The 21,646-nt window shown below is 55.1% G+C and overlaps 2 protein-coding genes across 5 annotated transcripts in view; one reads left to right on the top strand and one right to left on the bottom strand.

The window, feature by feature from the left end:
- Positions 1-18: 18 nt before the first annotated feature.
- GALK1 (galactokinase 1) lies at positions 19-4,890 on the top strand. Its single transcript, XM_063175891.1, has 8 exons — positions 19-175; positions 973-1,162; positions 1,468-1,587; positions 2,061-2,196; positions 2,607-2,788; positions 3,594-3,744; positions 3,898-4,060; positions 4,699-4,890. The coding sequence occupies exons 1-8, from the start codon at positions 20-22 to the stop codon at positions 4,768-4,770; spliced, it is 1,170 nt and encodes a 389-aa protein (XP_063031961.1). The 5' UTR covers position 19; the 3' UTR covers positions 4,771-4,890.
- Positions 4,891-5,159: 269 nt separating this feature from the next.
- Positions 5,160-21,646, bottom strand: part of ITGB4 (integrin subunit beta 4) — a 35,967-nt gene continuing 19,480 nt past the window's right edge. The window contains exons 22-41 of one of the 4 annotated variants that reach the window (XM_063175451.1): positions 21,493-21,551; positions 20,875-20,898; positions 20,568-20,716; positions 20,308-20,487; positions 19,544-19,692; positions 18,908-19,112; positions 18,267-18,427; positions 17,730-17,910; positions 16,698-16,835; positions 15,998-16,180; positions 15,295-15,426; positions 14,121-14,321; positions 13,073-13,246; positions 12,419-12,589; positions 11,395-11,544; positions 10,580-10,768; positions 9,535-9,690; positions 8,805-8,969; positions 8,273-8,386; positions 5,160-7,340 (exon numbers count right to left, since the gene is read on the bottom strand). In XM_063175451.1, coding sequence (XP_063031521.1) covers positions 7,210-7,340; positions 8,273-8,386; positions 8,805-8,969; positions 9,535-9,690; positions 10,580-10,768; positions 11,395-11,544; positions 12,419-12,589; positions 13,073-13,246; positions 14,121-14,321; positions 15,295-15,426; positions 15,998-16,180; positions 16,698-16,835; positions 17,730-17,910; positions 18,267-18,427; positions 18,908-19,112; positions 19,544-19,692; positions 20,308-20,487; positions 20,568-20,716; positions 20,875-20,898; positions 21,493-21,551 — 3,012 coding nt within the window. In that variant the 3' untranslated portion in view covers positions 5,160-7,209. Of the gene's footprint in view, positions 7,341-8,272; positions 8,387-8,804; positions 8,970-9,534; positions 9,691-10,579; positions 10,769-11,394; positions 11,545-12,418; positions 12,590-13,072; positions 13,247-14,120; positions 14,322-15,294; positions 15,427-15,997; positions 16,181-16,697; positions 16,836-17,729; positions 17,911-18,266; positions 18,428-18,907; positions 19,113-19,543; positions 19,693-20,307; positions 20,488-20,567; positions 20,717-20,874; positions 20,899-21,492; positions 21,552-21,646 lie in introns of those variants that run through there. The other 3 variants (XM_063175452.1, XM_063175453.1, XR_010030425.1) reach the window with 3 other exon arrangements.

Below are 21,646 nucleotides of genomic sequence, written 5' to 3'. Positions count from 1 at the left end.
GGGGCGGCGCAGCTCGGCCATGGCGGAGCCCGGTACGTCCGCGCTGCTGGCGGCCGCTCGCCGGGCGCACGAAGAGGCTTTCGGGGGTCCGGCGCTGCTGGCGGTGTGGGCCCCCGGCCGGGTGAACCTCATCGGGGAGCACACCGACTACAATGACGGCTTCGTGCTGCCCATGGTAAGGGCCGTGCTCTGCCGCCCGGCCCCGGGCTCTCGCCGTGTCACCCTTCCGGGTCCGCCTGGCAGCCCACGGGGGTTCTCGGCCACCGCCTTCCCATCCCCGCCCCGGGGCGACCCCTCCGGGAGAGCCCACCCAGGACCCCGAGGGATCCTTCGGGATCCCCTGCCCAGAGCGCGGCGTTCGGAGCCGGACCTGCTGCAGCCCCCCCTGCAGACCAACTCCTCGCTGCTTCACGGGGATGAGATTCCTTTCCCAACCACCTCTCCGAGAGGCTGGAGCCTTTTTTCTGCAGCCCCGACAAACAACTTCCCGTTCCCAGAGAGCGATGTTTTGGTGGCAGAGATGGTTCAGAGCAGCAGGAGCTTCCTGCTCCTTCCGAGCCGCTTTGGCTCAGCGGCGAAGTCCCCACTCAGCCCTAAATCAAATCTACAGATAATTAATTACTGTGAGGCCGAGGAGCGTGGGAGCAGGTCAGCTGAATTCCCTGACAGACAAGTAAACGTCCCGAAGCCTCTCCCATTCTTGGCGTGGTTACCTCTCCCCCGGAGCCCAACAAGCAGCGCCGAGCTGGGGGTCAGGCCCAGCATTCAGTGGGAGGACTGACCCTGTGGGTCAGTAAATAGGCAGGAATTTTAATTCTGTGCCAAGCCAGAGTGTGCAGTGGGGCTCTGGGGGGCTAAAGAGAGCACTTGGGTGCTCCAGCTGTGGGCTGAAGCAGCCACAGCTGTCACCTGCCACCCGTGGGGATGCTCCAAGGGGTGCTGCAGGGTCTGAGCTCACCTTCCCCACCCCAGGCCCTGCACCTGGGGACGGTGCTGGTGGGAGCCCCCACGCAGGATGAGACCATCTCCATCGTCACCACCTCGGCAGAGGCAGACGAGCCCCACAAGGTGCAGTTCCCAGCTCCCACTGCCAGCAGCCCCCTGAGCCCGGGGCAGCCCCAATGGGCCAACTACATCAAGGGCGTCATCCAGCACTACCGGGGTAAGGCCGGGCTGAGGGTGGGTCAGAGCCCCCCTTGCAGGGAGCTGCTGTTCACATCCAGCTTTGGGGCTCTTCTGGTGTCTGTGTAATCCTGCAGCTCTGCCAGGACCAGGCTTCAGCAAACTCAATCTCAGCTCCAAAGGTTCCTGTGCTTTGGGGGCTGCAGGGTCACACTCTGCCGTGGGTCACCCTGTGTTCTGAATGTTGCACAGGGGCTCCCTGTGCCATTCCCAGCGAGCTGTGGGGCACACACAGCCCTGCAGGGGCTCATGGCCCCCCTCCTGCCTTCCCTTCTGCTCCTGCAGGTGGTTCTATGCCAGGCTTCAGCGCTGTCGTGGCCAGTGATGTCCCCCTGGGCGGGGGCCTCTCCAGCTCGGCTTCTCTGGAGGTGGCCACCTACACCTTCCTGCAGCAGCTCTGCCCTGGTAAGGCAGCAGCCTGTCCTGGGCCCTGCATCTGCTTCCAGGGGAGCTGGGGTGAGGGAGGTGCCCTTAGCTAGATCACAGAGCCCTTGGGAAAATGCTGCTGTGAACGGGTAACAACTCCTCAGCTGGCACTGCCCTGCCTGTGTGGCTCCTCTGGTCATCCAGCCTCACCTGCCCAGACGTCTAAAATCCACGGCCAGGGGGATGAGAGGAAGTTCCCTTGGGAGCATCCTCTCCCCACCCTAATGGCCCCAAAAATCAAGATACCTGGAATACCAGTGTCAGTTATCCAGCTGGATCTGGGGTCCAGGCTGGCATAGAGGCCATGCAGGGGTGCAGGAGTCAGCACCTGCAGCTGTAAAACCTCATTCCTTGGGAAAACAACCTTTTACCTCCATGTTTGCTTCCCCTGCCCCCAGGCAAGGGACAAAGTGGCAGGAGCTGCTAACCTGTGTGTCTCTGCTGTGGCACAGACGATGGGGATTTGTCAGCCAAGGCGCTGGCGTGCCAGAAGGCGGAGCACACGTTTGCCGGGATGCCCTGTGGGATCATGGACCAGTTCATCTCCGTGATGGGCCAGGAGGGCCACGCCCTGCTCATCGACTGCAGGTCAGGGGCAGGGCTGCGCTCGCTGTGCTGTGCTGTGCTCACCTCCTCGACCAGCTGGGGCTGAGCTGGCCCTGTGGCCATGAGGGCAGGAGTGCAGGGAGAGGTTAACCCTTGAACCCAGCCCAGAACCTCCTCATGGGCGTGGGGCAGCCTGCGCTTTTATTCCTCCTGATCTTCATTCCTCCTCCTGCAACCTTTCTGCTCCTTGCCTGGCTTGTCTTTCCCACGGTCCTCAGGGTCTGTTATGGCACTAATATTTGGGAGGGAGTGCAGTGCTGGAGTGAAATCCCAAACCTGCTGGACTTTGCCTCTGTAGCTCAGGCTCTGCCTGCCACGTGGCCTCACCTGACTCAGGTGTGTGCGAGCCGGGGCGGGCAGGGGGCGGGCACACGGCTCGGCTGTCCCTGCAGGTCCCTGGAGACCAAGCTGGTGCCGCTGAAAGACCCCAGCCTGGCCGTGCTCATCACCAACTCCAACGTGCGGCACACGCTGACGGGCAGCGAGTACCCCACGCGCCGGCGGCAGTGCGAGGAGGCGGCGGCGGCCCTGGGCAAGGCCAGCCTCAGGGATGCCACCATGGCCGAGCTGGAAGGTGGGCACAGCCCTCCCCTCACCTCTGGTCACTCCCTGGGGCATCAGGAGTATGGGAATTAAATAGCAGTATTGCCAGGTGGAACGTGCCTGGGCTGGTCTGGGCCTTGCTGCTTGACCAGAGGCGGCAGCTGTGGTGGTTTCACCTCAGAGATGCCTCTGGCCAGCTGTGTGCTGCAGCTGGGCCCTTGGGACAATTCCAGGCATGCAGGAGCTCAGGTTTACCTCTGGCAGAAAGGCTTTAGGCGAGGTGAAGAAAAAGGAGTCGGTTCTGATGGAGGGTTTGGATCCAGAGCTTTATTCTGGCCCACAGGCCTCTGAATGCAGCAACAGCTCCAGCAGAACTCCCGTGGTTGCTGTTCCTTTTAACCCCAGGGAGAGGGGCAGGGAAGGGGTAGGGATCCCACCAGCCAGGTAAAGGAGGGGAGGTCTCAGGGGACAAATGACACCTGGATGGCCCAATGTCCCCAGGGCTGAGAGGCATCTTTTGAACTCTGCCAATCACACTACGACCTTGCTGGAATGCCAAGATTGATGGACAGCTCTCAGCAAGGGGGCAAGGGAGGGGAAGGGAGAGGTTGTTGGCACACCTGGGGAAGGAGCTGGGAGAGCTGAAACAGGTTATTACATCGCACCACAACACAAGAGCTTGGTGCCCCGGGGGCTGAGACCTGAGGCAGGCAGGTGGGCGCACACCCTGTGATGGGATGTGCTGCGGGCAGGGAAGCTTTGGCACAGGATGGATGCAGGATGCAGCATCCTGCAGGCTGTGAAGCTTTGCTGCAGGAGCACAAATGTCCCTGCAGAGGCCAGGAGCCGCCTGGGGGATGAGGTGTTCCGGCGGGCCAGGCACGTCATCGGCGAGATAGCGCGGACAGAGGAGGCAGCGCAGGCACTGCAGGACAAGGACTACACCACCTTCGGGAAGCTGATGGTGGAGAGCCACAACTCCCTCAGGTGAGGGTGCCCGAGGATGCTGACAGCTGGGCCAGGGTCTGCAGCACCCAGCACTGCTGCTGTGGCAGTGGCTTCACAAGCTGGGGCCGTCAGGGCTGCAGTGGTTGTGCCCAGGGTGCAGGACAGGGCAGAGCATGGCTCTCCTCTCTCCAGGGATGACTATGAAGTGAGCTGCCCCGAGCTGGACCAGCTGGTGGCAGCAGCCCTGGAAGTGGATGGGGTTTATGGCAGCAGGATGACCGGGGGAGGCTTTGGAGGCTGCACGGTGACGCTGCTGAAGGCTGGGGCTGCAGACAAAGCCAAGAAGCACATCCAGGTATGTGGCAGAAAAGTCCCAGGATGGGGGGCAACGATAAGAGACTGAAAGATCCCAAGGGGACACTCAGGGGCACAGCACAGGGACATTGTTGAACTGTCACTCCTGAGCCATTGGGGTTGCTGGAGCCCATCCATGGCCCTGAGGCTGTTGATGCCACTGAGCTCCTGCAGGCACTTCAGTGCCGTGCCAGTCACAGAGCCCTGCCCCAGGACTTTGTTGCATTGAGAAAGGGAGTGAAAAAGTGCTGGGGGAGCTTCAGGGTGGCCAAATCCATCCACAGAAAAGTGATCTGAGCTGAGCTTGGGTACTCCTGAGCTGAACACTGGCAGTTATAGCCCTCAGTGCCATCACCAGTGTTCCCTAACTCAGCACCTTGGTGTGCTCAGGTAGCTGGAAATTCCAGCAGAATGGGGGTGTCAGGACATGGGGCCTGTGGACAAGGCAGAACTTCATTTTACTGCTCTATGAGATCATGGTGCACTCTATAAATGGCTGGGGGAGGTGGGAGAGAGGAAACAGGACCAGGAGTTACAGTTCAGTGAAGAGTGGAGGTAGGTGAGTGTGGAACTGGCCAGCAGGGCCTTTCCCCCCAGCTCTGGCAGCCCCCAGCCTCAACTGCTCCTCTTGTTTTTCAGGAGAAATACAGTGGCAAAGCCACCTTCTACCTCAGCAAGCCCTCAGCAGGGGCAAAGGCTCTGTCCATGTAGAGGAGTGACCACCTCCCCTGGGAACCTTGGGCTGGCATTGCCTCCCTCCCCAAGGCTTTCCCAAGGGGATCAGTTTGTCCATCTGCCTCACTTACCTAATAAAAGTAAAGCATTTGCATAGTTGTTCTGTGCCTGTGTGGGCCAAAAGCACTTGGGAGTGTTCCTCAGAGGATACTGGTTTATCTCCAGTTTGCACTGGTGCAGGGAGCCATTAGCAGAGCTGCAGTCACAGGAGGGGATGGCAGTGCAGGAGCTGCAGGCACTGACACCTGGCAGAAGTTCCTGCTTGGGAATCTCCCTCTGGCCCCTGCCCTGCATCTGCTGCAGATGGAGGGAGAGATTTTTTTATTTTACTTAAAAAAAAAAAAATCAACAATAAAGAGGCAGAATATAGAGAAAATATTTATTGAGTGCAAGAGGAAGCCATCTGATCAAAGACCTGCTCTGGATCCATCTTGGAAAGGCTGAAACAGCACCAATTCCAACAAGCAGATAAATTAAAAAAGACAGGCCTGGGTTAGTGCATGTGCATGGGGAAGGCCTGATCCCCTGGAGAGCAGCTGATGGGGCAGGCTCTGCTCTTGGAGAACAGGATCATCTTTGGTTAAAATGCTTGGGAAAGTCCCTGTTTAGGCAGTTCTCAGTGTCTGACCCTGGGCACAAATCCTAAAGGGTCACAGAGTCCTTGAGCAGGAGGAGACAAAATCCCAACCCCAGGCACGAAGGGAGCAGGGAGGGAGGCAGCCTCATGCCCCTGGTGCTTGCTCAGGAGAAATAATGCTTCTTGAAGGCACAGTAAAACCTCAGGGTTGGTGAAGGATCCCTGGAGCCAAGTTCAAAACTGACCCAGCCCCACCTGCAGTCATGGAGATTCCTGTGGACTTGATTCACCCACATCCATCTTTGGCTGAAAGGTGTTCAGCCCTTCCCCCAGTAAAATAAAATGCCTGAAGAGGAGAAGGAGCTGTTGGTGGTGAGCTCTTCTTCAGAGTCCAAAAGAAAAAAGGAAATAGAAAAAGAAATAAAGAAAACCACCAAAAAAGCCAAGGTTCATTGTGAGATCAAAGCAGGCTGGTGATGCTGCCAGGGGCCCAGGCAGCTGCTGCCTTGGCTGGAAGCTCCAACCCAGAGAGTGGCAGCTGCTGCTCCAGGCAGGCTCCTCAGCTGCTCCCATGCAGCTGGAACACAGCAGGGAAAGCTGCACTGCTTGTTGTCCCTGGCAGAGGGCAGGGAGCCTCCAGGGATCCTGCCCAGCACTGGGACATCAAATCCAGCAGGGTCTCAGCTCAGCCCAGCCCTGTGTGAGGGGAGCTGAAGCTGAGGCTGAAGAAAGGACTCTCAGCCCTGTTCAGGATAGTGGGAGTGCCTGTTGTTCCAGGCCTGCTCTTCCTTTGTGTTTACTGATGGAGCACAGGTCCCTTTATGGATCTTGCTGCTGGGCAAAAAGTCTTTTAAAAGGTACCCAACATCATCTGCCCTGAAATCTCACTCTGTCCACAGCAGCTGTGTGAGGAATCCCAGCACAGTTCCCGTCTCTCGCCTCTGGGAAGCTCCCAGCCCTTCTGTGCCCAAGTGCTCCAGCTGGGAGATGTTCTGCAGTGGGTGGATCTGGGCCCTTGCAGCCTCCTACTGGAGCCTCTGGGGCTGAAGGGTCCAAGGCAGAGCCCACCAGCCTCATCACAGGGTTAAAGTGGCCTTTGGATCAAGCCCTTGACTCATTTCTTCCTGTTATTCATGTTTCCCAGCAGCCACAGTTCCAGTGTAGCCTCCACATTCAGCATAGATCTCATCCACCTCCATTTTTTTATAAAATAATAAAATACATTTATATATATTTATATATATACTATGAAAACTGTACAGTGTTGTATGCAAAAAAAAAAAAAAAAAAAAAAAAGCATCTGAGGCCTTGAAGTAATGCAACACAAATGAAAGGTTAGTCTTTGCTCTCGTGGTACCAAATGTCAGCAGCAAAGGACAGACACAAATAGGTGCAATAAGAAAGCACAGGTTACCCCAAAACCCTACCTTGCAGCTCTCATAAAACCCCCATACTGAACAAAACAACTCCAGTGGACAGGTGAGTCACCAGAGAGCCTGGAGCAAAAATGGAAATGGTGACCCTCTACAAATCATGGTTTTGACACCTGAGATCCTATCAAAACGGTGGACCTGACAATAAAATCATTCCATTCCATTTACCTGGGGAGGCTGAAGCCATGGAGACACCCCAATTTCTGCCCTGGAGGATGAGCTCACACACCCAGAGCTCTGAGTGTGCTGGGCTCCAGAGGAGAAGTGCAGAGTCTGGAGTGCCTCAGAGGGTCTGTGCCCACAGGAGGAGCTGCCCAGGCACCAGCTGGGTGAAGCCCCTTTGGGTTGTTCCATAAATCCTGGCACTGATCCCAGAAGTGCTGCTGGTGCTCGGGCTGCCCCAGCTCAGGCCTCGTAGAACTGCCTCTCCAGCTGCTGGCTCAGGGTCCCGCTGGCCAGCACCGTGTGGCTCACAAACTCCTGGGTCAGGGTGCTGCTGGAGCTCTCCACGTGCTGCGTGGTCACCAGCATCCCGTCTGCAAGGGAAGGGTGGGGTTGTAGGGAACAGGGTCTGCTCTGCCCCACGACTCCAGGCACGAGTTTTCCATCATAGGAAATGGCATTTAGGGACCTCTCCCCACCAAGTTGTCACAGACATATTTCATGAAAAATCCTTTTGTTAGGATCCTTTCTCCTGAGAAGCTGAGAGGCCTCAGAAACGAAATGTAAACAATGATTATCTGCTGCTGTGGAATGCAGCAGGTGCATCTTTGATTGGTCTCATGTGGTTGTTTTTAATTAATGGCCAATCACAGTCAGCTGGCTCAGACTCTGGTCAGTCACAAGATTTTATCATCATTCCTTTCTCTTCCTTGCAAGGCTTCTGAAGAAATAATTTCTTCTATTCTTTTAGTGTAGTTTTAATATATACTTTTCTTTTAACATACTATATATCATAAAATAATAAATCAGCTTTCTGAAACACGGAGTCAAGATTCTCATCTCTTCCCTCATCCTGGGACCTCTGCAAACACAACTACACCAAGTGACCCAGTGCTTTGCTATGTCAGCCAAGGGTTTGGATTTCCTGACAGCTCCCAAACTCTCCATGTTTCAGCATGAACCCATGAGCTCAAGTGGGATAACATGGGACAACTACATTGATGTGAATAAAGACGTTTGTCCCACTGCTCTGTTTCTGTCTGCTCTGAAGAGATTGAACCTTGCAGGAAGAGCTCTGATTTGGTCCCTAGTGATAGTGCTGGAGGACTCCCAAATACAGCATTTCCTCCAGGACTGGGCAGCACCTGTGGAAATGGCTGCAGCTCTCCCTGAGGCAAAGCAGGAACACAAGGGAGGAAAAGAGCTGACCCTCTTCAATCCCACCTGATAAAAGCAGCCTCAGACCTTTGGAAAGAAGAAATACCCTTTGTTTTCTGAGGGTTGAAAAGCAACAATGAGCCCCTACCTGTGAAGTGGGGATCCAGAGAGGAATGGCTGATGCTGGTTTTGGTGGTGTAGTCAGTGGGGAATTTGTAAACTTCTCTCATGTACTGCTGTCCTCCAAACTGGGAGAAAGCACCTGGGGAGAAGAAAAGGAAATAGCAGTCAAGAAATAACAAAGAGCTTCCAAATCCTCAACACTGCCCAGTGAGCACCAGCAAGCTCAGGAATCTTCCCTTGCTGATATCAGAGCCAGGGTCAGGAGGAACTGGGAGGACTGGGAAGGTCTCACACTGGGCAGTAAGAAGCTGCCTCCAGGTATTTGTACAAACAGGCAGAAGTTTCACCACAAGTTAAACACAGGCAGGTGCTCCCTCATTTGATGCACCAGGACTGGGACAGTGCTCACCAGGCACAGCACTGCCCTCATGGAAAACTGTCTCCATGTCTTTCATGGAGCATGGAGTCACCACCAGAGCTGGAAAGTGACTGCAGGAGTTGTGCTCCCTGCTCTGAGAGGTTTCTCTTTGCACTCCACAAAGACAAGGGCACTGTACCTCTGTCCTGAGATTCAATGGTGATGAGGCCTTCTCTCTCAGGCCCGAAGCCTTGGGTGGTGTTGGCTTGCACTTTGAACTTGTATGGGACATTCTCACTCAGGTGGGGCACAGTCAGGGTGGTTTCCAGGTTGTCTCCTTCGACATAGATTGTCCTGGGCTCCCCTAATCCAGAGACACAAGGTGGTGAAGACAGATCAGAGCAACGATCCCTCCAAACACACAACTCCTCAACTCTGCTGCCTTGGCTGTCCCTGAGCCTTACAACCCACAGGCTTCAGGCCTGCACCCACTTCTACTGAGGGTTAAAACAACTCCATTTCACTGCAGTGGGGAGCCTCAACACCCTCCATGGAGTTTTGGATGAAGTCCTTCCTCTTCCCACCACATTTGTTAGCCCAGACTATGCAATGGCATGAAGTGTCAGTAGCCACCATCTCCTGAGGGTTCTACTGAGGGTTAAAACAACTCCATTTCACTGCAGTGGGGAGCCTCAACACCCTCCATGGAGTTTTGGATGAAGTCCTTCCTCTTCCCACCACATTTGTTAGCCCAGATCATGCAATGGCATGAAGTGTCAGGAGCCACCATCTCCCAGGCCTGGAATCAGCCTCGTGCCCTCACTTTATCTGCAAACAGCTCTTCCTGGTCCCAGCCAAAATGCAGCAGATTGCTGCCTTAGCTGTAGGTGTCTGGTGCTCAGCACAAGGGGGCTGTGGTGACACTGTACCTCCTCCATGCAGCATCTCACAGGTGATCCTGTAGCCCAGGATGGGCCCGTTGGGCTCGCGGGGCCTCTCCCAGCTGAGGTGCAGAGAATCCGGGCTGAGGGCAGTGAAAACCAGGGGTCCGGGGGCACAGGGGGTGCTCAGGGTGAAGGGGGTACCTGCCAGGGCACAGGAGACAAGTCAGAATCACAGCAAAGGCAGCCTGGGAGGGATCTGCACAGAGCATTTATGGAATGAGCTGCAAGGGCTCAGCTTCCTGGACAAAGAGTGTGAAGTGAGAGTGTGGGGAAGAAGGTCCTGTTCCAAACTGAGAGGAAGGAAAAGAGAGGTGAGGATGTGTCAGGACCCAGGACACAGGCTGCTGTCCTGAGCAGCCAAGACCCCTGCCAGGGGGCTCAGAGACCCTGGCACAGAGCCCAAAATGCCTGTGGGTTTGATTATGACCCGTGGAGCAAGTAACCAACCTTAGATGAAGATCTGCAAGCCATGACAAATTAAGTAGAATGATAGTGAATTTATCACAAGGTGAAAAAGTAGATTTTGGGGTTTTTAGAACGGGGATTCAGGGGGCAAGATGGAGGGAACTGGGCATGTCCAGCCTTTCCCCTTCTTCTTGGCCTCCATCTTCTGCTGTGATGTTGGCACTTACAGATTGGTCTAGAGTAGAAGCTCACTGTCTAACATAGGTGATAGGTATTGGAAAGCAATTGTAAACATTGTATACATAGTTTTTAGTATAAAGACATAACACTGCCCTGGGAGAAGGCAGTGTGGCTGGAACTGTCCTGCTGGACAGACCTCAGCAGGGCAGGAGAAAGAATTTTATAGATAAGAAACAATAAACAACCTTGAGACTGAGAAATGAAGAGCCCTGACTCCTTCTTCAAGTGCCAGGCTGGGAAAAGAGACTTTCAAACTCTTCTCGGGGGTCACTGTGACCAGCTAGAGATCCCGACAAGGATGTGTCAAGAGGAGATAAAACATCCAGGCCAGCACTGCAGAGAGCAGCACAGCCACCAGTGCCACCCTCCTGGCCCAGCAGCTCACCTGGCACGGGGCTGAGCGGGCTCTGCGGGTCCACCTGGGACTCGATGGTGATGACTCCCTCCCTCTCGGGGCCCCAGCCCTCCTCACTCTGCGCCTTCACCTTGAAGATGTAGGAGTGGTTGGGCAGCAGGTCCTCCACCACCACCGAGTTCTGGCTGGGGTTGGGGATGGCGATCCTCTGCACATCTCCTGGGACACACAAGCAAGAGATGTCAACACCACGTTGCAGGCACAAAGACAGAGCTGCAGCTTTCACCTAAACTCTGTCTCAAACTGCCTGCCCTCCCCAACCATCTCCATCACACCTCACCACCAACAATGGGTAGTGCAGGGAGAAAAAGCTTGGGAGAAACAACATCTTCTTGAAAACTCAATGAGTTTCAGACAAAAGAATTATATTTTCACTAATACTGTCCTGAGATTCATGTAAAAATAAGATATTTTCATTTCAATCCTTCTTCCAAGTCCCATGCGTTGAAAAAAATTCAAGTAAGTTGTTTGTGCTGATGGAGAGAATCAGTCAAAAGGTTTTTTTTTTGGAGGAGAGATGATTCTACAAGCAACTCCAGGACTTGCTCTCCCTCTAGGAGAAACAGGGAATGAAAGCTGTGAGGTAGCTGCAACATTTCCTCACAAAAAAAAGGCAGCCAGACAAGGACCCTGAATCCCAGAATGGTAGAATGGATGGAAGGCACCTCTGGAGATCACCTGGTGCAATCCCCCTTGGCTCAGAGCAGGATCATGCAGAGCCAGAAGCCCCAGAGCAGCCTCCCCAGCACCCAGCAGTCCCAGCCAGCCCAGTGGGTGCCACTGACCTCCGCTGAGGAGCTGGTACTGCACGCTGTAGCCCCGCACCTCCTTGTCGCAGCGCGGCTCCTGCCAGCTCACCTTGAGCGACGTGGGGCCCAGGGCAGAGAACACCAGGCGGGTGGGGGTGTCAGGGATGCCCAGGGGCTTCCTGGAGTCTGAGGCACAAAGGGAACATCAGGCTGGAGGTTTTGGGGATGGGGGTTAAGGGGGTGGGGGGGAGAGGAGGGGGTGGCACAGGCAGACACGGGATGGTCCTGATGGTTCGGGGAGGACGTGGTGAGATGTTATCTCTGCAAGCTGACCTGTCATGAGGAGGACTGGCTGGCTCTGCACAGCCACAGGGATGTCCCACAGCCTCAGGGTGCCAAGCTTGGGTGGGACAAGTTAATGTAAGCAATGTGCCCCAGTGGCAGAGAGCCCTGAGAAGGGGCCTGGTGCTGGCTGTGACCTTCCTCACCCCTAAGCACCCCGTCCAGAAGCTTCATAGACTTCATCAGGTGTAGGTCAATTAAGACTGGCCCTAATCTACAGCTAAATCAGCCCTCCAGACCCTGTTTAGGAGGCCTGGGACCACATCTGGGTGCTCCTCAGCTCATCCCACAAGGCTCACAGAGAGCTCAGCAGCCTCCCAGGACTGAAGCCCCTCACTGACAAGGAGCTTGCAGAGGGACATCTCATAAGGAGCACACGTTCTCCCCAAGAGCTCTCCAAAGGCCTGTGGAGTAAGACTGAGAACAAGAAGCTCGTTAGGAATGAAGAGAATGGGGACAATGGGGTGATCAGAGCACGGTGGCAGCAGTGGTGGTGAATGGTAATCAGTCCAGGTGGGCTGAAACCTGCAATTCACCTGCAAATGGAAAGGTGATGTGATGGAGGTGCAGGCTGGGTCAGAAGGAAGATCAGCACAGCACACAGCAAGCCATGGAGAGGAGGTTTGGGGTGAGCAGTGGATGGCAGCAGCTCATGGATGGACGGTGGCTGGGCTGTTATGGGATGTGTGGCTGGGAGGAAACACTGCACAAGCTGTACCTATGAACTTGCACATCCCTGTGGACCCATCAGTCATGATTATAGAGTCCCGACAGCCAATGCTGGGGTAGTAACCCTTCACCTTTGCCCTGCTCCTGAAACCCACGTCCCGGGGCCGGAGTGTCCTCCCAGCATCTTCACGGATGGGAGGGAGGAGTGTCCCTGGGTAATCTACAGAAGTGGTGCAAGAAGAAAGAGAAAAACACCATTGGAGATTTCAGAGCAGCTTCAGCCCAGGCTCCTGCACAGGTGACTTTTTAAGGCTCAGGTCTGAAGAATCTTTAAGCCGCCTTCTGTCAGCACCAGCTGATTGACACACGTGGAGCTGAAAGGCAACCACACTGCTGGAAGAGTGAGGAGAAGAGACGTGTGCTCTCCCTGGAGTGCCTCATGGTGTGAGGATAAGGATGGAGCTCCCTTCCCTGAGCACCCTGCCTGTGAGGGGTGGGACCCCTTTCCAAACTGGTCTGGAAGCAGAGAGGCCTTAGCAAAGCACCAGGACACCGTGGTGGGGACATGACCTTCTGGACCTGTGGGTCACAGGCCACCCTAGCTGTGAGCACAGTCCTCACCCCACGAGGACCTCAGGGTGCAGGTCCAAAGACAATCACGGGGATGGAAGGGAAGGGCAGGTCCCACCCCTGTGGTACTCACCGTGCCCCATCAGCATTGTGGAGTAGTCTCTGGTCAGCGAGGAGCTGCCCATCACCCTGTGCTCCTGGTGCACGTGGGAGCTCAGCTGGTGGTAGCTGGTGTTGGCTGTCCTGGTCAGGGTGCCACTGCCACTGCCGGGGAAGGAGAAGTCCACCCGGCCATTCATCAAGTGCTCTGTGGAAGAGGGCACACAGTGAGGAACATGGTCATGGACAAAGCTGCTGCTCCACTTTCCATGGGGAGGAAGCAGGAGGCATCATGGTGCCCCCTCTGCCTTGGCTGAATCCCAGGTTCAGCCACTCTGGAAGGTGATTCTGGAATGCTACATCTAGAACAGGCCACAACACCAAACATGAGACGCAGAAACAAAGATAAACAAAGACTTCTCCCTGCACCAGACACACCCATGGTGCCCAAGGTAACTCCAGACCTCGGCCCTGCTGGGGCACTGCCTTGTGGTTCTCGCCACATTCTCTCACATCTCCCTTAGACGCAAACACTAGTTTATAATTTCAGATTTTAGAAGAAGGTGGAAGAAGGAAAGTGGCCCTTTACGGAGGACGTTTCTCCAGATCTCATTCTGGATCCCATCTCAGCTGGATCTGAAAAGCAAACTCCACTCTGTTGCTCTGGGCCTTGACAAAAAAATCCCCATCCCCTCCCAGCAGGCCAGGAGAGATCAGCCACCTACAAGAGAGTGATTTCTGTTTAACAGTCCAGCAGACCTGCCCAGCTCAGGGCACTTAATTACTGTGAAGAGCTGCCCTTGGAGGTGGCACTTAGCAGGTATCATCTGAGTCTGCTCCTGCCTCGAAGGTCCAGCCTTTGGTAGAAGCAACTTGCTAGCAGGCTCCCAAGTCCGTGCCGAGATGGGGGTTACCTTGCCACCCGTGTGAGCAGACACACCAGGACAAGGTTTTGGAGCAGATCACACCAACACGAGGGTGGGCACACAGGGCGAGGCAGGGGGCACAGCGCCCCTCCCCGGGCTCCTCAGCTCAAAGCAGGACGAGACAGGACACTCAGTGCCGTGGGAGCCGTCCTTCACCTGCTTGGGGCCGGGGCGTGGCGCTCCTCCTCGCAGTGCCAGCAGCCGCAGCGCTGTCCTCCTCGGGGAGGAGCCCCTCGGTGTCCGAGGAGAGGCGGCTGCTGCCAGACAGGCGGGGAATGGTTTCGGGTGGCAGCCTCCAGGTGATGCGGCGGAGGTCCAGGTCTTCCCCCAGCAACGGCACAAATTTCCACCTGGAGCCTTTTGGGACAAGGCAAGCACTGGTGTTGGCACGGGCTGCAGGGGTCAGGGTGGGCCACCCACCACCTCCGTGATGCTTGCTGGGGACAGGAAGGGACAAGCAGCAGTGGGGATGATGCCTGTTCACAGCCCGTGTTCCAGGTGTGAGCTGAGGAGCTCAGGTGCTGCAGCCATCAGTAGGTGGAGAGTGCTGGGAGGTGACATGCAGGGGGCTCCTCAAACCCCCGGGCTGTTTTCCAGCCCTGTGTCCCTCATAACAAAAGGTGAGAGGCAAAGTCCCACCGTACTCCTGTCCCTGCATGAAGAGTCTGTAACAATTGTCCTCTGCTCAGGAGAGGTTTCCTCACTCCTTGATGTGCACTCAGGGTGGTCAGACTCCTGATGTTCCCATCACCTTGAAAAGACCAGGAGCTCACTCTTGGGTCCCAGGCCCTGGAGAACCCTCCAGAGAAGATCCTACAGACACACCTCATCATTTCACTTATGGCTCATGTCCCAGCACAGGACCAGGGAGTCAGCCTCATTCAGAAAGTGAAGGGATGGAGGAAGAAGGGCCAGTGCCCTCCCAGCACTGCTGCATTCCCTCCTGTTGGCTTGGCCTAGACCTTGAGCATCCAGGGGACTCAGAGTTTTGTGTCTTTGCTGGTGCTTTTTTGCTGCTGTCTCACGGTCCAGCCAAATGGCAACACAAAGAGAAGATGAGCAGGGGGGGCATGAAAAACCCTCTCCCACCCCACACTGAGATTTCTCTTTGCCCCATGGCTACAACAAGGAGGCACTGGCCTTATTTACACTGTGACCAGCCAAGTGTTCCCATGGATGCAGCTACTGAGCTTTGCAAATGCTGATTTCCACCATCTCCACAACTTGGATCTCCTGAGAGATGGAAAGGAGCAGTGAAGCTCATTGCTGAAAGCTGCTGTTAAGGAAAATGAATGTTGGAAATGACCTTTTCAAGCTCAGAGACACGAACCTGAATCATCAGAGACACTGGGCCTCTTGCTGCCGGCTGGAGAGCGGAGCACGTCTGCGCTGTACATCAGGTAGCTGTCATAGTCCTCACCTCCCTCTGCATCAATGATGGGGACATCAGGGATGATGGGGACTGCAGGAGAGGTGGAAAGAGCCATTAGACAAGCAGCAAAACACCAGACAAACAGCAAAAAACCTTACAATGCCCAGGCTGGCCCTCAGCATTCCCAGGATGCTGAGCAGCAGAGCAAACAGGAGGTGGGGAAGCAGTTGGGTGTCGCAGACATCTTTCATGAAGAATCCTTTCCTTAGGATTTTGCCTCCTGAGAAGCTGAGAGGCCTCAGAAACAAAATGTAAACGTTGATTATCTGCTGCTGTGAAATGCAACAGGTGGATCTTTGATTAGTCCATGTTAGTTGTTTCTAATTACACAGCCCAGCTGGCTTGGACAGAGAGTTCGAGACAAAGCCTTTGTTATCATTCTTTCCTATTCTTTTCTTAGCTAGCCTTCTGATGAAATCCTTTCTTCCTTTATGTATTATATATCATAAAATAATAAATCAAGCCTTCTGAAACATGGAGTCAGATCCTCATCTCTTCCCTCAGCCTGAGGCCCCTGTGAACACCATCACAGCTGGGGTGATGGGGAGCTCTCCCCAGCACTGCTGCTGCCCCTGTGGCCCCTGCCCAGGCTGGCACTCACTGGACATGGGTCTCTTGGGCTGCGTGGCGAGGTTGATGGTGGCTTCTCTCTGCGGCCCCCAGCCCGCGCCGTTCCTGGCCTTCACCATGTAGCGGTAGGGCTGCGACTCGCGCAGGTTCTCGATCAGCACCACGCGCTTCTTGGGCTCTTCCACCAGCACCTTCTTCAGGGGCCCGATGGGCACTGCAAGGCACGAGCATGTCACCCACCAGGCACAGAGGACCCCACAACACCCCCCATTTTGGTGTCAGGATACAGCCTGGTTCTGGGAGAAAGTGCAGCAGCTCTTTGGGCTGCTCACAACAAGCAGCATTGCCTCAGGGCAATGCCCAAACCCAAGGCTGAAGTCAATCTACAGGAGAAGTCTTCTGTGGCTGGTGTGTCACAAATAACTCTTTCCTGCACCCCACCCCTTCATCTACACCTTTGAACTAAGTTTATGAGATTAAAAACAACATAAAACACTATGTAAGTGAATGGGAACAGAGATTTTTGACATTTGCAGAGTTAAATCCTGACTGGTGGTTTTTCTGTATTCTTTCCATCAAGAAGGGACCCATCCAAACCCCAGTTCTCAAAAGAAACATGCTTGGATCTGCTCTGGCTCTGCTGCTGCTGTTTGGGACCAGCCCAGCCTGCAGGAAGCATCCTCCAGCCCCTCAGCCCAGCTGGACTGTCCCATCCAAAAATGAGCTCTTACCATTGTCCTCATTGACCAGGCCATAGCTGACTTCATAGGCTGTGATCACCCCGTTGGTCTCTGCGGGCTCGCCCCAGCTCAGCTGGGTCACCGTGGAAGACACGACGTTGAAAGCCAAGCGCCCGGGCTCGCTGGGCACTGGAGAGGCAAAACCAAAGGGTGCCCATGAGTCAGGAACCCAGAGTTCCCCAGATCACAGCTGGGCTGCGGTGGGAGACACTCTGCGCTTGGCCCTGAGAGCACCAGAAGCTCAGGGCTGGAGCCCTGCCCTTGGTGCTGGGTGCATGTCAGGACCCAGGACATCCCTCTGGCTGTCCAGGATGGCCAGGACCCCTGCCAGGGGGGCTCATAGACCCTGGCACAGAGCCCAAAACACCTGTGGTTTTGATTATGACCCGTGGAGCAAATTACCAGCCTTAGATGAAGATCTGCAAGCCACACAGTTTAGGAAGAATAATACTGAAGTTATCGTGGGGGTGGAAAAGTAGATTTTGGGGTTTTTGGTATGGGGGTTCAGGAGGCAAGATGGAGGGAACTGGGTCTATTCAGCCTTTCTCCTTCTTCTTCTTGGCCTCCATCTTCTGCTGTGATGGTGGCACTTACAAATTGGTTTAGAGTAGAAGCTCACTGTCTAACATAGGTGATAGGTATTGGAAAGCAATTGTAAATATTGTACACGTAGTTTTTAGTATAAAGACATAACACCACCCTGGGGGCAGGCAGAGTGCCTGGAACTGTCCTACTGGATGGACCTTGGCAGGGCAGGAGAAAATATTTTATAGATAAGATGCAATAAACCTTGAGACCGAGACATGAAGAGCCCTGACTCATTCTTCAAGAGCTCGGGCTGGGAAAAGAGTCTTTCAAACTTTTCTTAGAGTCACTCTGATAAGCTAGAGATCCTGACAGGTGCAGAGGGACACACCTGCTCCCAGGTGCAGGGCAGGAAGGTGTGGGGTCACTCACCCTGCCCCTGGTGCAGAGGGACAAGCCTGCTCCCACATTCAGGGCAGGAAGGTGAGGGTCACTCACCCTCCTCCAGCGTGCGGCAGCGGATGATGTCCGAGTAAGTCCCTTCTCCCACGGCGTTGTAGGCACAGACTTGCATCTCATAGTCGGAGAAGGGGTAAAGGTTGGTCAGCTCTGCTGGTGGGGTTTTGACATCAATGAGATGGGCTTCTGACTCGGGGTCTCCCTGCATCCAGTATTTCACCTGGCAAAGCAAGTGCAAGCCGTGATTCCTTCAGAACCTCACATGATGGGTGAGAAATTGCTTGTCTCTTACTAAACCAGCTTTGGGAATGGTGGAGGGCCGTTCCTCTGAAATGGGAGGCCAGGACAGTCTGGGCACTTCATGATAAGTGATGGAACTGGAGATGAACCCACCAGGAATCTTTCTTGCATATCTCTCATCCACCAGCAATGGTCCCTCGAGGATGGAGGGGACCAGGAGGGGTGAACTTGTTCCCTCCTTTGGGTGTGCACTTGGACCCCTTTGGTACAAATGTCTGGGTGAAACACCTGCAGGAGGGGACCCACACTCTTCCCTGGGATCCACTCACCCCTTACCTTGTAGCCCAGGGGTTTTCCTGGTGGAGGAAACCAGTTGAAGCTGATTTCCCTGGAGCTGAGGGCACGGGCATCGGGATTAAGTGGTGCACCCAGGCGGCCTTTGGGGGACTGAGGGACCTGGGCCAGGCCTGTCATCGGGGGGACACCATCCACCAGCTCTGCAGACAAGAACCTTTATGTCAGTGCCAGTCCTACCCCTTGGGTGAAAAAGAAGGAAGCGTGTCTCTCTCAGCACTGCCCTGCCATGCTGTGAAAAATATTATTATTATTATTTATGTCATTGACCCCCTTGACGACAGTTTTGCTTGTCCAGCCACAGGAATCACCACTCACCATTCATGGCAAATCTTACCTGTCTCTTATTTTTATGGCTTTTCATTCAATTTCCCAAGGAAAAGGAATTAAGAATCCATGCTATTTCCTTTACCGAGGGAGACGATCCATCCTCTCCCCACCCACTGACTGTTCCCACTCGTGCCTCTAGAGGGGGACCCAAATCTACCGGCTGGAGCTGGAGGGGCCTCGCTGCGGCTTTTTGGGCGAGGATGGAGCTCTGTGCACCGCACCGGGTTGGGTTGGGCTGGCCTGGGGAGGAGGTCGCACAGCCCCCGCTGCCACTGCCCGGCTGCAGCCCCTACCTGGGTCAGCGATGGTCACCGTGGTCTGGGGGTAGCGGCCGATCTTGGCGCCGTACTTGGGGTGCAGGAGGTCGACAGCAAATTGCTTGAGCTGGCAGTTGTTGAGGAGGGTGTCTATCTCTGTCAGCTCCAGCAAGGGCACCTGCACCTCCTTGCGGGTCTCCCCAGGCTGGAAGACCAGCTCACCCTCCGTGAACAGGTAGTCCTGGAAGAGAAGGAAGAGGTGTGTTCGGGGTGAGGCTGGATGGGGCTCTGAGCCACCTGGTCTTGTGGAAGTTGGCCCTGTGCATGGCAGGGGTTGGAATGAAATGGTCTAAGGTCCCTTCCAACCCAAACTGTTCCATGATTACAGACTGCAGTATCCATGAGGAGATTCCCAAAGAGCTTCCCCTCATCCCCCTCAATCCTCCTTTGCCTCCCAGTGCCCACAGCTCCAGGGACAGCTGGTACAGACACCCTCTCAGGTCCTCCCTCCCCGAGGGAGCAAGAGATGGAGAAGAAAGTTTACCCTTGTGCTGCCCTCAAGCCTTGGGTCCCCCCTGCCCAGCCATGTGCTGATAACTCCTGTTCTGCACCCCAGGGCTGGCCTTTTCCCAGCCCTGCATTCCCTGCCAAGGCCAGGAGCTCCAGGCCTACCCTGCCGTTCTTGGCGGTGAGATCCCGGGTCCTGTAGGTGACCTGGGATTTCCCGTTGTCGATGATCTCCCTGAGGACAGGGATCTTGGCCAGCTTGTCAAAGCGGCTGTGGGAATAGGCTGGCTGCAGGAACGTGATGAGGCTGCTGGCTGGAGAGGGCAGGAGAGAAGGAATGTGTAGAGCAAACACACAAAGAATCACATCCCAAACAGGTGTCCCCCTGACTGAACAGAGTTCCAGTCACTCACAGGTGTGAACTGTGCATGAAATAACATTCCATGGGCTGGAGACTTCCCCACTTTCCATTTGGGCTCCCTGCTCTTAACAGCCAGGTGGGAAGCAGAGGGAAAGTGCTGGGGACATCAGCACAATAACATCACAGAGGTTCTGCTTCACAGCAGCACTCAGTGAACTGGAGCAGCAGAGGAATGCGGTCAGCCCTTAAACTGTCAAGGAATTGGCATCTAAACTGGTGGTGGTCAAATGTTTGTGTCAGCAGGGAAGATGACTCTCCTTTGGATGCATTAAAGGATGCTCCAGTTTAGACCCAGGTGACTTCAGGAAGGAGTCACCAAGCAAGTCTGTGACCTGGGGGTGCTCGGATAATGCAGAGTGCACCTTACAGACCACATCAGCTGGGACACAGGACACTCAAACAGAGACACACAGACCCCTCACAGGGGACACACAGACACCTCTCACACTCACACACAGACACCTCTCACACTCACACACAGACACCTCTCACACTCACAGCCCCTCACCTTGCTCTTTGATGATGGTGATGTTGACAACCCTGCGCCCAATCTTTGCGATGCCATTGGGGACCTCGATGGCTTCCACCTGCAGCTGCTTCTCATCATCATCATCATCCCTGATGAAGAGTGGCACACGGACATCCACCAGCTCCACGCCCTCTTGGAACTCCACCATTCCCTGAGCATCTGGGGGAAAAGACAAGGGTGAGAGGTGGGAAATAACCCCTGTACCCAGGCAGGAGCCAGCACCTGGCTCTGCTCCCTACCTTGGTCTGAGGTCACAGTGTAATAACCCGGCGCAACCTTCAGGTCATTGAAGGCCTCGTGGGAAACGTGTTTTTCCACAGCTTTGATGATGTCTGGCTTGGCTGAGTAAGGGGCAGTGAGCACGGTGTCCACAATGGTGTGATCCTGCCTGGGAGCGGGGAGGGAAGGGCAGGTGAGAGCTGGGACCAGGCAAACTCATCTCACACAGCAGCTGGGGGCCAGTGAGTGTGTGGGGCACTCAGTCACCCCACACGTGTCTGTGCAAAGAGGGAGAAGCAGCACCAGAGAGCTGCAAATTCCTCTTACCTTTTCCCAGAATTAGGCTGTAACCTGGGGGAATAAAAAAACCAAACCCAAATCAGAGTGACTAACACCTTTGGAGAGACAAAGTGCTGTGTGAATCACGGCCCTGAGCAGGCCTGAGCTGCAGCACTGCCCTGCGGGTGCCAACCCATCCCACAGAGCCCCACACATGTTCCCTCCTGCCCAGCTGCTCTCTCCTGCCCTGGGTTTCCCAACACACCAAGGAACATGCCCACAGGGGAGACCACATCTGGATCAGGCTGTGGGGGGGGAGATGCCACTCCCTGCTCAGCACTGGCATCCCCAAATTCCTCCCAGCCTGCACCAGGCACTCCTAAGTTTGCACCAGGCTGACTGAAACTTTGGAAGCCAGGGGGAATTCTCCCATTGAGCACCATGCAACCAGGACTTGTTCTGCTGCTCCAGAGCCAAACTCAGCTGAGGTCTCCTCCACAGCTGGGTGGGATCTGCTCTGCAGCCCTGGGTGGGTGAAGCACCACACCAGGCTTGTCTCACAGACCAGCATCACAGATTCCACACCCCAGCTCTCTGCTCCACCCCATCATCAGCAGTGCCCTGGGGGAACCCTGTCCTGCAGGAGCCTCTCCCCCTCTGACTCACCTGAACTTGGTCTGCTGGACCTTGTGGCAGCCAGGAATGTGCTTGAAAACCTCGTTCAGCTGCAAGGAGCAAGAGGGACAAGATTCACAGTGTATCTCTCACTGAGCAGATGCTGCTGCCACCACACACAGGAGCGCTCTGACCACCCCAGGCC

Source organism: Melospiza melodia, chromosome 24, assembly GCF_035770615.1.
Source record: "Melospiza melodia melodia isolate bMelMel2 chromosome 24, bMelMel2.pri, whole genome shotgun sequence".
NCBI classification, from domain to species: Eukaryota; Metazoa; Chordata; class Aves; order Passeriformes; family Passerellidae; genus Melospiza; species Melospiza melodia.
This window is presented reverse-complemented; position numbering and strand designations above follow the sequence as displayed.

Coding starts and splice junctions, on each gene's coding strand:
- GALK1 (XM_063175891.1), top strand. CDS start 20: ATGGCGGAGCCCGGTACGTCCGCGCTGCTGGCGGCCGCTCGCCGGGCG. Junction 1,588..2,060: donor CCTGCAGCAGCTCTGCCCTG/GTAAGGCAGCAG, acceptor GCTGTGGCACAG/ACGATGGGGATTTGTCAGCC. Junction 3,745..3,897: donor GAGAGCCACAACTCCCTCAG/GTGAGGGTGCCC, acceptor TCCTCTCTCCAG/GGATGACTATGAAGTGAGCT.